Source organism: Natator depressus, chromosome 8 (assembly GCF_965152275.1).
Source record: "Natator depressus isolate rNatDep1 chromosome 8, rNatDep2.hap1, whole genome shotgun sequence".
Classification (NCBI taxonomy): Eukaryota; Metazoa; Chordata; order Testudines; family Cheloniidae; genus Natator; species Natator depressus.
In genome coordinates this window covers 36,759,858-36,777,470 of record NC_134241.1, presented here as the reverse complement: position 1 = coordinate 36,777,470, position 17,613 = coordinate 36,759,858, and the positions used below count along the sequence as shown (strand labels likewise).

General features: G+C 51.4%; 1 protein-coding gene across 1 annotated transcript; it reads left to right on the top strand.

The window, feature by feature from the left end:
- The first annotated feature begins 1,018 nt into the window (after positions 1-1,018).
- DND1 (DND microRNA-mediated repression inhibitor 1) lies at positions 1,019-10,613 on the top strand. The gene is made up of 5 exons (XM_074962000.1): positions 1,019-1,059; positions 3,774-3,891; positions 8,334-8,795; positions 9,409-9,939; positions 10,597-10,613. Exons 1-5 carry the CDS (start codon positions 1,036-1,038, stop codon positions 10,611-10,613), a joined length of 1,152 nt encoding a protein of 383 aa, XP_074818101.1. The 5' UTR covers positions 1,019-1,035.
- The last annotated feature ends 7,000 nt before the right edge of the window (positions 10,614-17,613 follow it).

Here is a 17,613-nt window from a genome sequence, read left to right as displayed (position 1 = left end):
CCAAAGTTGCGCTGGGTTGGGTTGGATAGGGCTGGAAGCGGCTCTATTAATTCTGCGAGAAAAGAAATGCAGAAACGTGTCTTCTCCATGAGCCACTTTCCCTGAAAAATCAGAACTGGGGGGGTTTGGCTGGCTCTGGTGCCTGCTTTCTTTTCCGGAGAAGCTGGTTATGAGTAGGTAGCTGTAAGTTTCTGCAAAAAAACTTGTTGACTGCTAGGGCAATGGTATCTGAAACGACTGGGCTAGAGAGATGGGGGAGCATGACACTTTGCTAGCCGTGTTCACGCAGGGCAGTGGACAAACCGCCCCAGAACATGTTGCCTTTCTCTGACCCTGCTAGCAAATGCAGGGACATTTCGTTGTTAAGCCAGCGTTGGTTCCTGAGCAGTCTCTATTCCTGTTCAGTTCCCTTATGCTATTCTGAATCTTGCCAGCATCAAGCCCTCACGGTTCGACAGTAGCTGGGCCTGCCAGGGCATTGGGCTAGTAGTAGTTGTGGGTTCCTGCAGCCATTGCTTCTCGTGGTCTTTATCATGAGTGTGAGTGTCGGCACAGTAAGGGAGCTAATGGGGAGGGTGGGGGGTTTCCGTGCATAACCATCCTTCAGTGCTCTGGAACAGGAAAAAGTGGCAGGCGCTATCCGCCTTGCTGCTGCACCATCGGGGGATCAGCTGGGGCTCCCACCCCTTCCGTGGGGAGACTGCCCGTCTGGCCCCTTGCCCTGCCGGCAGACCTGGCACGGGACCTGCTGGGAGCAGCGCCCCTCTCCGCAGGCCCCCTCGGCCTGTAACTTTGTAGCAATGCCCGGAGACGGCAACTTTGCCGCAGCCCCCTGGCTCTGGGTGCCGAAGCGAGGCGCCTCGCCGACATCCAGGGCCGAGGCCGGCTCCACCCTAACCCCCGGGGGGCGGGGTGAGCCCAGCCAGCGCCCAATGAGCGAGCCCCGGTTGGGGCCGCTGGAAGCTTCCAGGCCTGGGGCGGCTATAAAGGGGCGACGGGCGGAGCCGCCGCTGCGAGGGATTTGGTTGGCGCAGCATGGAGGGCGCGCTGGAGGCGCAGGTGAGCGCCCTGGGGCCTTTCCCGGGGCTCGCCTGACTGGATAGCGGCCCGAGCGAGGGGTCCTGGGCTCTGGTGCCGAGCACGTGCCCCTGGGATCCCTGGGCAGCTCCGGCCCCCTCTTGCCTCCCCCTCCCAGAGGGCAGGGGGAACCTCCAGCCTCCTTGGGTGGCGCAGCCCCTTTGGCTGTTGCGGCGCCTTCCGCCGGTACAGGGCTCCTGGAGCGGCGCTCAGCGCTTCCCCGGCCCCAGGGGGCCCGACCCGTCTGCCGGCCGCGGAGAGAGCTTCGTTGTGAGCGGCTCCTCGGGCAGGGCGGGGGCGTCCGGACCCTTCTGGTGCGGGGGGTGCCGGCATGGAGGGGATCTGCGACGCCGTCGGTGTTCTGGGGTAGCCGCTCGAGTGCTCCCCGGTGCTGCCCCTCTGGGAAGGGGCAGAATCGGCGTCGCTCCGCAACCTGGCCCTGGATGGCAAATGCTAGGTTCAGGGGCCTGGCGGAGCCTTGCAGCAGGTTCCGGCCCGTTTTGCTGCGGCTCTGGCCAAGGGGCCGAACTCGCTTCCCGGAGACTCCCCTAAACAGGCGCTTTGCGGAGAGGAGTCTGCCCCAGGGAGCGTTAATGAACTTGGGTCCCCTCTGCGAGCTCTTCCCCTTCCCCCTCCGTAGGTCCCAGAGGCTGGGCCTGGGGTGGCGCCCTTGTCAGCATGGAGGAGCACGGAGGGTTGTGTGCGCCCTGAGGTGGGAGACCAGCGAGGAGGTGTCGGGTGATGCCCGTCCCTGCGGAGGAGCAGGGGAGGGAGTGGAACCCCAGGAAAAGGTGGGGGTGGAGTCTGGAAATCCCTGCCTGTGTGGTGCTGATCTTCAAAGGCTTGGAGCCGCCAAACAATCAGAGATAAACTAACTTAACTCTCCCCAGGATTTAGCTACACATTTTTGGTTTTCTTTATCTGTAAATGTCTGTCTGTTTGTTTGGGCTGCCCCTGGCACTATCTGTTGTATGTTGATGGTTCTGACACACCCACTGCCTTTTTCTGGCTGACACAGGTGTTCCCAACTGCTCAGCTACCACTCCCTTCAGCTGGCTATTGCAACGAGACCATGTTTCTCCTCAAGATATGCAAGTTGCTTAGCTTTGGTGGCAGGGTGCTGTCTTCCCAGATTAGAGGGGGGAAAATAATCTTCCTAAAACAAAAGGAGTACTTGTGGCACCTTAGAGACTAACCAATTTATTTGAGCATGAGCTTTCGTGAGCTACAGCTCACTGCATCCGATGAAGTGAGCTGTAGCTCACGAAAGCTCATGCTCAAATAAATTGGTTAGTCTCTAAGGTGCCACAAGTACTCCTTTTCTTTTTGCGAATACAGACTAACACGGCTGTTACTCTGAAACCTTCCTAAAACACTCTTTTAGACAACCCAACAATGACAACCCAAACTGGGAAGGAAGCCTATCTTGAAAAGGGGAGAAGGAAGGTGACTTAAAATCTTAACATGCATTATGGCCATCTCATGGCTGTGTTAAGCCCCCATGAGGCACTCTCGCATGTTTGATTTTGTATGTAGGGAGCATTGTTGCTGGTTTAGAGAACTAGGTGGTTTAGGGCCAATCACTTTCCAGCTCTCTAATCTCTACCTTCTGGAAGGATTTTTCCTGCTTTAGAAAACAGTACAACTAAATATGTACTAGCTGTAGAAACTAATGTTGAAGCTTGAGAGCGGTCTCTAAAATGCTTGCTACATGGTATGTAAAGGGTGATGTCTAACCCAGTCTGTTTAAACTAATGCAGACCCCTGTGTGGATGCACTTATTTCAGTGCAACTTAAACGGACTTCTAATCACCTTAAGCTAAATCAAAACATCCTTGTTTTGAAACCAGGATAAGAGCCTCTACACAGGGGTTTGTCCCAGTTTAATTAAAAATGGGTTTTAAAAAAAAAACTTGAGTGAAACTGATGCAATTGTCCCACGTAGGAAAGGTTTTAGTAACTTCTTGTTGTGGTATCTCCATTCCTAGGAAAGATGCTGATGTCTCTTTGAGTGGGGTATGGGAGCTGCCACTTTACCAATATTTCTCCAGCTGAGTTGCAATTTAAGTCTTAGGAAATGTAGCTTCTAATTGGAGTGAGTGTGTCAGAGGCTGTCACAGCAGTATGGTATTCTCTCTACCATCATGTTCCAGATGCATGTCCTGTCTTAGCATCAGTCTGAGTTGGTGGATGTCTGACTGCTTTCTTCAAGGTGTCTGAACACCTTTTTATGTATTACTCTTAAGTTATTCTCTAATACTGAGGTTTTTCTCTTGAAAACCTTCTGCAACCTGGACTTCATTCTGGAGTCTTTGCTGGAATCTAGGGAGCTTCATAGCCCCTCATCACCATGGAGTAAGTGGGAGTGAGCTGATGAGGCCTCCCTGCAACACTGGATCTACTATGGCTCCATTTAACCAGACCAGGTAGGTGAACCCTGACTAAGTAGAGCCACCGGAGGTCTCTGTGATGTAGGAGTCTTGTCACATATTCTCCAGTGTCAGAGAACAAGAAAGCGCAGTCTAAAGTTTTACATACCAGTTGGTGGTAGTTTTTGGAGGAGGGTTGTAAATGGGTGTCTGTCTACTGGTGGTGTGGGTCACTGCTAACTCGCTTCCTCTGAAGGCCTCAGACATGAGGTCAGAAATAACCACTGGGCCAACCTTGGACAAAGTGTCTGTCTGGTTCCTTGACAGATGTGGAGTGATGCCATCAATCAGAACAACAAAACAGCCCTGTTGGCCTGGGTGAAGACGACTGGCATCCAACTGGTGCAGGTCAATGGTCAGAGGAAGTATGGAGGCCCTCCTCCAGGTAAGTTGACTGCTTTTTCAGTTGCTTTAGGCATAGAAATACAGTCACTCTACTGGTTCCAAACTGCTGAGTCCATTCACAGCTCCATGATGGGTAGCAATGAATGGAAAACCTAGATAAGTTTCCTGATGAGGAAGTGTGGTGATATGGGGGCGTCTGTACAATGTAAGAATTTTGGTTGATACTGTGAGCATGTTGCTATGAAAACTAGTATCGTGTGTGTATGTGTGTCTTTCCGCCTCTGCTGGCAAGGATATATCATGTGTGACACAACATTGTCCCTGGCATTTGAATGCGGTGATGACTTACCCAAGGTGAAGCACATTGGGACACATCCACGCTACAAACTCTTGCCAGTGCAAGTTACATAGGCATAAAGCTGCTGCAGTTATCATATCACTTGTATGCTTGGCTCCTTGCATTGGTGCTCTGCACGCTCACTAGGAGTGCCTATAACTATATGCAGTGGGTAGGTATCCTGGTGTGCAAGTGCCATTGGGAACTTTTGGCAATGTGTGGAGGGGCAGAAACAAGTTGTGCAGGGGTGGGTGGAACTGCAGGGTCAAGTTCCCATCATGCAACTTTCTGCATATCATAACATCTCTACCCCATAATTTTTGCTCCTGTTTTGAAAGTCCGATGAACCCAGGCAGGGCTTGTCACTGTTAGCCATCTCTGATAGAAGCATGGAGTCTGTACAGCTCTGCGCTATTATCATGAGCGTTGCAAGCACAGGATACGTGATCTTTTTGGTATTTGTAGAGCCATGAGAAGAGTAGTGAGGGGTGTATTGGAGTGCTATGATGAAGCTCTCCATGGATTGCAAAGGGAGGCAAGCCTGTGTTTGAACATGTAGGTCCACAAGAGTCTCTAGGGATTTTTGCTGCTGGAGAAGCTCAATTATATCCTGCTAAATCTGTTGTCTTTTCCTGCTGGGACTCCTGCATCTTTCTCCTGTCCACTCTATCCTTCTCCATACAGTCTGCAGTATTCAACCTCCAGGTCCTTTGTTCATGATCTGATACAGCTCTGGCTTGCAGGATCTTGCTCAGCGTGTCATCCCAAGTCGTCCTCTTTCTCCACCTTATCTGGCTCAGGTGTTCTGCATGTGTGAAGGGGGAACCCCTGCAGCCCACAACAGCTACAGACAGGTGACCCGGGGGTGGGGGTATGCAGGGTCACGGGCCCCATTTCTGTGAGCGCTGAGCAGGGCCACTCCTAGACATTGCACCACTGGTGAGTGCTGGGGGGCAGTTACCCCCTGCCCTCCAAGTCCCAAGGCTGGAAGCCAAAGGAACAGAGTGGAGTGGGCGGTGGCCCAGTCACTCCACTTCCTGTCAAACACCATGAGTGCAGGGTCGGGCCTGCTCTGCAATCACCAGGCAGCAGGAAGTGGAGCGACCCAGCCCCAACCTGCTTCGCTCTGCCAGCTTGTGCTGGGGTGCAGTTTCACCCCTCAGGTCCCCCCCAGCCGCAGAGGATACCAAAATGTCTAGGGACCCCCTTGTCTCCATGCAGGAGAAGCAGTCCAGCATGTAGAAGTCTGAGGCCAGGGACCCTGCTTAGCTACCTGAAGAGAGTTTGTCTGCCAAGGGCAGGGTGAGCTAGTTAGGGGTGTTGCAGTTAAGTTTTCTAAATGATCTGTAGTCTGAGGCATAGTATACTCTACAGTTAGGTCGATGTTAGGCAGCTTGCATCGACCTAATTATGTCAGTGTCTGCACTGCAGCCTTGTCCTGCCGATGCACGTGTCCCACTACGCAGGTATAATTCCTCCACTGCCACGAGAGGTGTAGGGCTTATGTAGGTGTAGTTAGGGCAACACAGTGTCTGTGTAGACACTGCATTCCTTACAGAAGCTGTTGGCTCTTGTCAATTGACAAGAAGCTAGGCAGCTAGAGCCCAACTGCCTCTTGTACCCCTGGAGAGACGGGTAGCTGGACCCCGCTCCCAGCCGGGAATGTTTGTTGGCGGTCTTGTCAATTGTATGGCTCTGGAGCCGGGAACAGGGAGGCTAGAAACCTTGGGTGGTTTTCCCCCTGCTCCTGGCAAGGAATGGGGAGGCAGTTCATGGGCGGGGGCAGCTCAGGTTCTTGCAGGGAGCTGCCAGCAAAATTGAAAGACTAGGGTCTCAGCTCCCCACGCTGCCCCTTTTAAGTCAGTGGAAGCGCTTCTGGTGAGGATGTGCACCACCAACCCAAGGACAGTAGTGTAGACATGCACTACCACAGTAAGTCAACCTAATAGAGGTTGGCTTAAGTTTATAGTGTAGGTAGACACTGAGTAATTTTCTCTCTTAAAGATCAAGGATGTGTTGGACTTCTGTGCAAAGTGTGTATGTGTTAAGCATTCACACCTACCACTTGAGCCCTCAGAGGTACCAAAAAGGCTCATGCTTAGGGCCCTACCAAATTCACAAGCATAAAATACGCATCACAGACCATGAAATCTGGTCTCCCCTGCAAAATCTGTCCATTGGTCACAGTACTGCCACCCTTACTTCTGTGCTGTCTTCAGAGCTGGGTGGCCAGAGAGCAGTGGCTTCTGGGTGGGCACCCAGCTCAGAAGGCGGTGCCACCATCACCACAGAAGTGAGGGTACCATGGTATGAGGGGGTCATCACTTTTTTGGGGGCAGGGCTGGCCTTACAGGTGGATTATATGGGCAACCGCCCAGGGTGCTATGGTTGGGAGGCACTCTGGGTTGGCTGTGCATGGGGCAGGGTGACCAGTGTCCCCTTAACCTCTGAACCCTGGTCCAGAGCTGGGGGGGCCTCAGTTGGGGGCTTCTACCATGTGCCAGGCTACAGCTACTAATCCTGGCTGGTCTGGGTGGGGACAAATGGGACTTCCTTGTCTCCTGCATGGGCCACTCCCAGGGTTGGGAGAGACCCACCTCTGGAAGCCTCCCCCACCTGCAGGAAGCTGGCTAGGAACCCAGCTCTTTTGTGCTGCTGGCACTAGCACTGACATCAGACTGGGCTCCCAGCCAGCGGCTGTTGCTCTCCAGAAGTACGAGTGGCAATACTGCAACCCTCTACAATATAGCCTTGCGATCTCCCCCATGATCCCTCCCGTTTTGGGTCAGAACTCCCATACTCACAACACCATGACATTTCAGATTTAAATATCTGAACCCATGCAATTTAAAATTTTTAAAATCCAATAACCATGAAATTTACCAAAATGGGCCATGAATTTGGTAGGGCCCTCTTCATGCTTTCGGATGGAGTTATGGAGGAGGATGTATTTTAAGATGAGGGGAGTGGATCTGAAGGGTCAGCACTGAGCCCAAGAGTCTTGGGGCAGGAGGGGTGTAGACAGAGGGTCTATGCCTTGAGAGTGTGCCAAGGGACCCCCCCAAGATTGGGATAGTTGCTGGGGGGGGGGGGACAGGTTCTGGAGGCTAAAACACCTGGGCACCCAGCAGCTGGGTTCCCTCATAGCAGCCTGGTGGGTGAGCAAGAGGGAGGGTGTGCTGTGAAGGGAGCAGGGTGCATTGATTTAAATCAAGGCCTTTGAAGATGATCACTGATCTTCAAATCACCAACTGAGAGCCTCTGTTTAAATACTGATTTTAATTAACTTTTCCATTTGTACTCCAGTTATTTTCTAAAGAAAGGTGCTGTCTTATTGGTTGGTGTACCCATTAAAACGTGGTGCTTTACAACTAAATAGAGCCTTGACACTAGATTGGTGCATCTTTTTGCCACAGGTATTTAAGCAACTTTATAGCTTAACGTTTTCAGAGTCTTAATTGTATGTTTTTAGTATGTTAGAAAATGGTGACTGATATACTGCTTACTTGCTTGATAATTAACTTTTTGCTAATGATTTGTCAAGCTCCATTAGGATGGTAACTGGAATTTAAACACAACAGCATATAATTTTTTTAAATAAAACCTTTCATAGAGTACATGACCTATTGTGCCATATTTATAAAGCTTATAGAGCCAAGTTAGAATTGGGGGAAGACCTCTTTCTTCCTATAGAAAAGTAGCCTTTAATTCCAAGTTTTTTGATAGCAGCTCATGGATTTAACTTTTTTTAATTTAAATGTTTTAAGCAATTAATCAGATTTCATTTTTAAACAGGTTTACTTATAAAAAGAAAAACTTGTAGTAATTTAAAAAACTAAGTCAAAGAAACCTTTTTAACATTTTTCTCACCCCTGGATGAGAGGGTTCCCTCTGTCCTCTCCCACTGAGCAGGATGGCCTTGCTCTTTACCCTTTTGGATCTGCTCCAGCCTGTCCTGTGTGCAGAGCTAGTGTCCAAGGCTCATTGCCTACCCAGGATCCTTCTGTAGATATGGGGTAAGCTGAGGCCTGGTTCACTTTGCGCTCCAGTGGCATAGCCTCTTGTCGCACTGAGTTTCAGGGAAGCACAGTTGTTGGAGACTGGGTGTCTCTCAGTCTTACTGCTTGGCTTTTGTGTATCTACAGGCTGGATCGGGGAGCCCCCTCTATCTGGCTCAGAGGTATTCATTGGAAAACTCCCTCAGGACATCTATGAAAACAAACTAATTCCTCTCTTCCAAAGCGTGGGCAAGCTGTATGAGTTCCGCCTCATGATGACCTTCAGCGGGCTCAACCGTGGCTTCGCGTATGCCAAATACAGCAATCGGCGCAGTGCACAAATAGCTATTGCGGCTCTGAACAACTTTGAGGTGCAGAAGGGCTGCCCCATCATGGTTTGCAGGAGCACTGAGAAGTGTGAGCTGTGTGTGGATGGCCTGTCGTCCTTGGTGGAGCAGGGCCAGCTGCAGACACTGTTGCAGGAGGTGACAACAGGGGTCTTGAACATCTCCCTGTATCGCAGCCCCTCCCGGAAGGAGGGACAGCTCGCAGTGCTGAAATACAACTCCCACCGAGCCGCAGCCATGGCCAAGAAAACTCTAGTGGAAGGTACTCCACCTCTGTGGGGAGGAGTGGGCCAGGGCAAGAGGAGTCAGAATAGAAGGGGCATTGCAGATCCCAGAAGTGGCAGTGGCTTCTCTGAGCACTAGTCTGGGAGTAGTGGGTGCATGTATCTTCTGATCTGCTTAAGTCTCTTGTCCTGACAGGGTGATATCACCTTAAAATGGCAACACTGGTTACTGACTTGTCCCTTTCCATGTCCTTTCAGATGTTGCCTTTGTTTGTGGCAGTGGTTGCCCCAGCTTTCCTGGGGTATAAATCACCAGGGCAGAAAGGAGAGCTTGGAAATGACAGCAGAGCTGTTGCTGGTCCCTCAGGCTAGATGAGTTTGGGGGTGGGTTTTCTCTAGTTTAGGCCTATATCTGGTAACCTGTAGCCATTGTCAGTGTAAACCCAACCCAGAATTGCAGGGAATTATCAGTAGGATCTCAAACTGTCTTGTCCAATACCTGATAATTTGGGGGGGGGCGGGGGAGGAGGAATCTGTGTGCATTCTTACTCCCTCTTGCTTTCTTGCCTGTATCTTGTATGTACCGTCCCCATTCTCAGCACCAGGAGCACCAATGCTCTGAAACTAAGACCTGCTTCCTCTTGTGCATAGGTAACTTGGGCCTGTATGGAGAGGAAATCGAAGTGGATTGGCTGAAAGTAGACATGAAGCAGAAACTCCGTGCCAACTCGGAGAGAACCTTCCCGGAAAGCTCGCGGCCTGGTGGCTGCGAGAGGGACAGTCCGAGCCAGGCACCTGGTAATGCTGTGACGTGCCCCTTGCCACAGGCACTCTGCGTGTTAGACTACCTGAATGCACTGTGCAAGAAGCAGCAGCTGGGAATCCCTGTGTTTCTAACTAAATGTGTCCAAGCAAACCCTGACGGCTGGCTGCGGTTCTGGTATCAGGTGGTGATTCCAGGTTACCCATCCCCCTTCAGTGGGTTTATGTGGATCAAACCTGATAAATCTGGCTTGAGTGGACATGACAAGGCCAAGAATGCCATAGCGCTGCAGCTGCTCAAAACTTTGGGTGAGTCTGTGCACAGCTCTGCAGAGGTCTTGGGGCTGAGGGGAACAGCTCCCAAAAGCCAGGGCATTAAAGACTCAGTTACAGGGATGCTGTTGGACCAAATTCAGCCTAGTATCTTGACCTTTTTATGTAGGTTTAGGAAAGAACCATAGAAATGTTTGCACATTCTTTCCAGTGGAATGCCAGTGGTTGATAGTCCTCTTCTGCATGCCCAACCCAGCCATTGCAGCTTAGTCCTTATGCGTGAGACACTTCCAGTAGAGTTAGAGACCAGGCATGAACTGCCCCGAGTCTGGCTGAGGGGGAAATTCAGAATGAAAGTGAAATGAGCCAGCGAGAAGGAAGATGAAACTAAAATTGTTTCAAGGTTTAATCTTGGAAACATCTCTTCGCTTGAGGGATTTCCTGCTCTCCAAGTTAGGGGATGCCAGTATCTCCTGTTACCTTTGGGATTTTGAGGGTGGGGAAGGGAGCAGGAATCAAAGGAATGTGAAATGCCTCCTGCTGGAGGGTAGGTGAAATACTACCCATTAGAGTGACTCTGGGTTATGGGCTTCCTGTGCTAGCACTCCAGTGGCTGGAGTGTATTGATGTGAGCTGTAGCTGAAGGAGGAGCTGTGAGCTGCAGGAAAGGCTGGGTAAATAGTCTATTTTGGAAGGGGAGGGGTGTTCAGGCATGGGGAAAGGGGCGGGGCACACTGTCTCTCTGACTGTTTAGCTCTCTGCTGTGTTGCATATGGCTCTAATTCTCTTTTCCTTCCCCAACAGGGTGCCCGGTGGTGTAGGCTGGATGTTTCCACAGAGCCATGCGCTGCCCCTCTGGGGCTCAGTGCATTGGCTTTGTGTTCCTGTCTCTGGCCCCTTGAGGGGAGGAGGGGTGGGGCAGATGTGTTCACATTTTGTAAGCTGGTTTTACAGGACGTGGGCACTGAGCAGAGGCTGCTTCTGGTCCCTGTTTGTCTGTGTTTGTGTTTTCTCTCAGATGTTTGACACAGATTTGTTTTTGGTTTTTTAATGTTTTTATGTTCTCTGCTCTGGCTGTGCCCAGGTGGGGTAACCCGGGGAGGTGGGTGTCATGGGGATTCCCACATACCATCATAGAGGGACCAGCTAAACTGGCCAGGCAATGAAGGACCCAATCTGCGTAGGTCCTGGGGTCATAAGAGGATGCATGCTGGGTGACTGGGTGAGTCTGACCAGGCTCGAAGATTTTTCTTTTGTTCTGTTAGGGTTTTATTTGTATTGAAATGCACCTGCCAGAGTGCTCTTTGGAAAGGGCCTGGGGAACTCCCTGCTATTAGACTGGGCAATTAATGACTGTCCCTGGCATGTACAGCACAGAGCTATATTGGTAGCAAGCCCTGCAGGTGCACTGAGCAAGCCTCTGCTTCCCCCACCCTCATCTGGGGGAAGGGCTGCTCTGTTTAAATGCCTGGGACTAAATCTTGTTCTCTTAGCTCTTTGTTTGACTCATTCTGTTTGAAAGTTGTTTACTTTGCTTTAAAAGCTTGGTTGAGTTTTTTATTGTGGTCTTGGCCAGTGAGGTCAGACAACTGTCCTGTGAAGCAAGGAAAAGCGTGGGACATGCGCTGGGTGGGAAACACCCCCTGCAATGCTGCCAGTTCCACTGGCCTACGCTCTGTTTGGAAGAATCCAGTGTTCTCTGTTGGAAGCATCCCTCCTGGGCTGAGTCGTGAGCGGAGGCCTTTCCTGAATCCTGCTAGTGCCTAAGTAGGGGAGGGTCACGGCTGGCATGCTGACGGGAGCTGTTTTTAATGAGGAAATGGTGACCACCTCTCTGAGGCACCAAGCTATTTATGAGCAAGGGGCTGTAAGGAAATGGCATTTGGGGTCCTCCAGTCCCCAGTGGTGTTGACAGTCCATGCCACTGTGTATGAATGATCATTCAGACTCTGACTGAAGGGTTGGGAGGTTGTATTAAAGTAGCCTGAAAGGCAACTGCTGTGTCTGGTCTTCTCTGTAGTATGGTGCCAACAGCCCTTTGGGCCCCCTGTATGTGGAATGGATCCTGCCTCTGTCACCAATGTTGGCTTGGGCTCAGGGGGAGGGGTTCTTCTCCCCTGCTGCAATGCTGAGTCGCCGTCCTGCTGGAGCAGAAGGGTTGGTGGGCTTCCTTGTCAGCAGTAGCCAGATGCTGCTGCCCTTGTGCCAGCTACACTCTTCCTTTCCCAAAGCCAGGCCAGTGAGGTGCTGTTCTAGAGTATCCTCCGGCCTAGCCTCTGACTGCCCAGTCTCTGCCCCCAGCAGCATGAGCTCTGCTCTCCCCACTGCTTTGTCTCCAAGACTGGCGTGTCCACTCACATGGCATTTGGGCCTTTAAAAGCTCAACCTCATCTCTCTTATTAGCTAATGCCTGGGGCTGGCAGGGTTAGGGAGGAGCTGCTGAGGTGTAGGGAGAGTTGCTGGCAGGGGGCAGCTCAGTTCAAGAAGGCCAGCTGCTGCTGAAGGTAAAGTGGAAGCTTAAATGCTTCAGGGAGCAGTGGCAGGTGCTCAGCCTTACTCCTGGTACTGAGCATCTCCAGGGTCTGTCTGCTGGTGAGCTGCCCTGGCCTTAAAGAGCTTGGGAAGGGGTGACAGAGGCTCTGCTCCTGAGCTGGAGCTTGTGGGTTTTTGAAGAGGGTTTTGGGGATGACTGCAAAGGCTCAGCTAGGAGTGAAGCACCTGCCTCATGGTGGTTGCTCATGTCCTCCTGGGAAACCAACTGCCTCTTCCTTTGGAGATCTATCAGTTCAGTGCAGCTGCACCTGTCTTCCTCTCATGTGCTCCACTGTGGGCTTCTACTTAAATTCTCTGGCTTCCTGCTGTCACCTCATCATAGTGACAGAGACTAGTTCATTCTCTCCTGAGAGGTGGTTTTCTGTGCTGCAGTTCCCTGCCTATACTGTGATATTCCTAGCAAGCCAGACTGCATAAACTGGCCACTGTCTGTTCTTTGCTTCCTCTCCACTGCTTATGCCCAGAGTAACTGCCTGCAGTTACACCCAGTTTTTAAGCAAGTACATTTATTCTTAATGTGAAAACTTTTTGAAAGCACTAAAAAAAACCTCCATGCAAGGAACAGTGCTTCCTGGAGCTCATGCCCACTCCATCCTAGGCCCCTACTAGCTGTTACAAATTCAGCATCTATAAATACCCCTTTGCCCCCTGTTTAAAAATTCATAGCTGTCTGATTCAGAACTAGAGCCCAGACTGGGCTGATTTGGCCTTTTTATTGATGCAGCTCAGGCCCTTGATCTCCAGCCTCTTGTACAGATAAGCAGCAGCCTCTCCTTAGGGCCTATGTCAGGCAGGCTTGGTTTTGTGTAAGTGGAGTTAAGGGAATTTGCCTTAACCCTTCCCAAAGTATTTCCCAGGAAACCCACTGATGGTTCCAACCTATTCATTCTCATCTGCCACCTTGTTCAATCTAGTCCTTGAATCCCCTAGCCTCACATCATGTCCCCCTAGAGAGCACACCCTAGCCCCATAGTACAGAAACTCCCTTAATTCAATAAGGTTTCCCAAGGATCTGCTGGCACTTGCCCTCTTGTCACACTTCTCTCTTCATTGCCCCCCTTGTCAAGCTCTTCTGTTATGAGACTAGGGAGTTCCCCCTCTCCTAGTGGTGGGGTGGGTAGGCAGGCAAGCAAGAGATGTACCACTGGCATCCTTTTGTGATCAAACAGCCCATCTGGGACACAGTCTGGCTACTCCATACTGCTGAATGTGCTGTCGGTGTGGAAATCCTGTTGGAGGGCTTGGTGTAGGAGAGCCAAAGCACAGTACTCTCCACTCTGGACTCCCTTCCCTCATCTCTGCCCCAGCTCCTTAGTGCATTCCCCTGAGGGTGACCATCCCCCTGTCCTTCCTAGCTGAGTGCTTTCTGGAATGGCTTGTAAACTCTCCATGCAAATGGCTCTTGCAGTTAAGGGACTGTGCTGCCTTTTGTGTGACTCGCTCCTGCATGGGTGGTGTTGCCTAGTCTCTGTCCCAACCTACCAGAGTGGTCGCAGCTGTCCTCTGCATGAACTGGCGCAGGTAACTCTGCGGTGCCTTGGACCAGTTCTGTCAGAGCAACTCCTCAGTATGTCTCTGTGTCTAGATGCTGTTAGGGCTTGAGGAGGAGATGATGATGATGATGGGAGCCATGGGCTTGAATGAACCTGCTCTGGCTCTGTTTTCCACCCCACCATGTAGTTAAAATTCAAGGTATTGGCACCCAAAATCACTGGTCACTCCTGGAATTCCAGGCCTAACTTGACACCTTTTTTTAATGGGGCCTGACTTAGGAGAGGCTGATTATGGGTAACCACGCTGAGCCTTTGTACTGCTGCCCACCTGTCTGTCACTGGTTTCTGGAAAGGAGGGAGCAGAAACCCATCCTATACCTAGGCCTAGGGCAGGAGAGGAGAGAGAGGGCTGTGTCCAGGCCAGAGCATCTGTGGACCGTGCACAAGGCCTGGTGTGTTAAAGGTGAGCTGCAGCAGAAGAGACTGGTGTTTTTCAATGATGTACAAAGCCTAAGCTTCCCTCACCTTGCTCTCTAGCATCAGAAAAGCTACAGCCAATGCAGGAGCAGTCCGCTATATAGTGGAAGGTTGGGCTTTTTTAATCCCTTATGCAAAGGGCCAAGTATGTTGATTTAATGAAGGTCAAGGGATGGCTATTTAGTTTAAATAGGTGCTGCCAGAAGGCAGTGTGGCATAGATCCTGGGGCCTGAGAGTGGGGTTCAAGTCCTTCAGACACTGACTTGCTATGTGAGTGCATTACTTAATGTTTCTCCTCCCACCCTTTGTCCAGTTAGACTGTCACTTGGGCAGAGGAACTGCCCTTTTTGTCTATGTTGGGTACGGCACCTAGCACCTATTCTTCCTCGGGCCTGGGATGAAGTGGGAATTTTTAATGTTTTGTATGACTTTGGTGTGTGCCTCAGTTTCCCTGTGTGGTGCATATTTAACTAGTTGTGGGGACAGGGGGAAGGTGGTTTACTCTTTGGAGAGAGTCAGGCTATGGCTACACTACAGAGTTTATAATGGTGCAGCTGCACCTATGCAGTGCTGCCAGTGCAGACATGCTATGCTGCCAGGAGAGAGCTCTCCCATCAACTTAATTACTCCAGCCCCCAGGAGCAGGGATGACTGTCAGTGGGAGATAGCAGTGTCCACACTGATGCTTAGGTCAGTGTAACTAATGTCCCTCTAGGGGCTACTTTGTCATACCCTCAGTGACATGCTTATACCCATGTAAACTGTAATGTGTTCATAGCCTCAGAGATACAACCGTGATCAGTGCCGAGCTGCCGGGGTCCCCATGCGCAGGGAGAGGCCCAGCACACAATAGCCACTCCAGTTGGTCATACACTTGGCACCTAGCAACAAAGGGCTGGGGATGGCCCACCATCTACAGGAAGCCAGTGTCATGTGACAAGCTGGAGAATAAAGGACTGAGGAGGGCCAGGTGGGGTTGTTAAGTGTGGGCTGCTGGAGGCAGGAGAGAAGCTTCCTGATGGGGACTAAAGAAGTCAGAGGGTTCAGCACTGACCCACATGACCTATTCTGTAACTTTCTGTTTTCTAGGGTAACTAAGGGCATTCCAGACATCTAATAAACCCTCCTGCTGGCTGAGTCACTCCAGTGGTGGGTAGGGGGTGCATTGCTCCCTTTGGGTGTGCCAGTCTCTCTCAGGTGCCCCATCCAGGGGGACTTGTTGCAGGGAGCTCACGGCATGAAGCAGTGGAGCTGAAAGCTCTTGAGTTTTGGTCCTAGGACACAGAAGCCAAGAGGCCTCCCCTAGTGAGAGTGTGACCCAGAGGAGGCTGCTGTACTGAAGGGGCTCTCTTGAAGAACACGGGGCCTGTGGATCTGTGACATGGGCCTCTGACTTTTACTGTAATAAAAACATGCCACAGTTTTAAGTCTTGCTACAAGCACATCCCCTTTCAACCATTAAGCATGTAGCAGTAGCTCTAGTCTCTACATCAGCCTTAGCACCTTTGTTGCTAATTTATAAAAAGCAAAGAGCTTTTTTCCCCTATAAACGGTCTATCGCTGCCACCTGTTCCTTCCTTCCTTCCCTTCTGTTACTCTTAAGAGAGTGGTTCTCAAACTTTTTGTATTGGTGACCCCTTTCACACAGCAAGCCTCTCAGTGACCCCCCCCTTATAAATTGAAAATGGGGGGTTAATTTAACAGGGGCTATTATCTCCACCCAGGGCCAGGCTTTGGGCTCTGAGCGCTACAGAGCTGACAGCTCATGACCTCCTGCAGGCTCATGACCCCCACTCTGAGAACCTCTGCTCTTAAAGCTGCCTTTACATAAAGGGGCAGGAGACTCTCATGCTTACAACATTTTAACTGATCACTGCTGAAATGTTAAAAGCCCCAGCTGCATGTGCTGCTGTTTCCACACATAGGATCCCAAGTGAGGTGTAGCAGAAGGGCATGTTCCTCGCTCTTGCTGCCTATGGGCTTAGAGTTTAGCTATCTGTGGTTTCTGGAGTGCAGAGCAATCCCAGGTGCTGCACAATGGGTAAAATGTACTAAGTAGGTGCTTGTTTTGAAGAGTTCACAGGCCCAAGGGGATGCAATAAAAAGAAATGGCAAATGAACAAACTCTCAAACACTCCAGGTCATAAGAGCATAAGAATGGCCCTACTGGGTCAGACTAGAGGCCCATCAGGCCCTGTATCCTGTCTGCTGACAGTGGCCAGTGGCCAGTGCCAGGTGCCCCAGAGAGAATGAACAGAACAGGTAATCAGCAAGGTCTTGGTGCAATGGGTGCTAAAGAGCAGGCTAACAGAAGATCAGTCAGTGAAACAAGGCCACTGTGGTTGAGTCTGAAGTGGTGAGGTGCTGAAAGCTGGATCTTTAAAGGTATTTAGGTGCCTCATGGGATTTTTCAAAAGTGCCTATGCTGCTGTAGTGCCTAAAAACCTGACCCAAAATCCTCTCTCGTGCTTTCAAACTCTTGGGCCAATTAAGCTGGCCATGGGGCTCATCCCAAATGGCAGCGTGCCTATCTCCTGCAGGGTGTTGGGGTAAGGCCTGGTTGTCTTTTGTGTTACAAGTGAGGGCACTGGCTGTAGGTTAAACCAGGGGTCGCAAATACGTGGGCCGCATGCAGCCCAGGGGTTATTTTCTGCAGTCCGCCAGCTCCCTGCGGCACCCCTGCCCCCCCCCCCCAGCATTTACCTAGAGAGGCTCTGGCCCAGCGCGCACTGGGGGTACGGCGGGGGGAGCTGCGGCCAATGGGAGCTTCGGGGGAGGTACCTGGAGGAGCAGCCAGGGCAACACACAGACCCCCTGTGCCCCCTGCCCACAAGTCCTGGCCACTTTCCGGAGCAGTGCGGGGGCAGGGCAGGCAGGCAGGGAGCCTGCCCTGCCCCTGGTGTGTGCTGGGCTAGCCCCCCCCCCATGAACCCCTCCTGCAGCCGACCCCCCTGCTGCACCCCACATCCCTTCTGCACCCCGACCCCCTGTCCTGAGCTTGAGACCCCTGGGTTAAACAAACTGCTACAACTTCATCTGGAGTCTCAGGGCTGAAAGGACCCTGTAAGCTGGGAGGAGGTGGCAGTCAGTTTAACTGCTATGGCTCAAAATAGCCACAGGGTGGCAGCTTACCACAAAACATTGAAACAAGCCATGGACACACTGCATGCAGCAGGAGGAAGGGGAGGAAATAGCAGGGAGTGCAGCTAGGGAAAAGCAAAGTCCTGCAAGTGCCTGGAAGCTATAGGCCTGGCAAGTAAGCACAGCTCCCTTCAGGAAGGGTTTTTTTCCACAGCT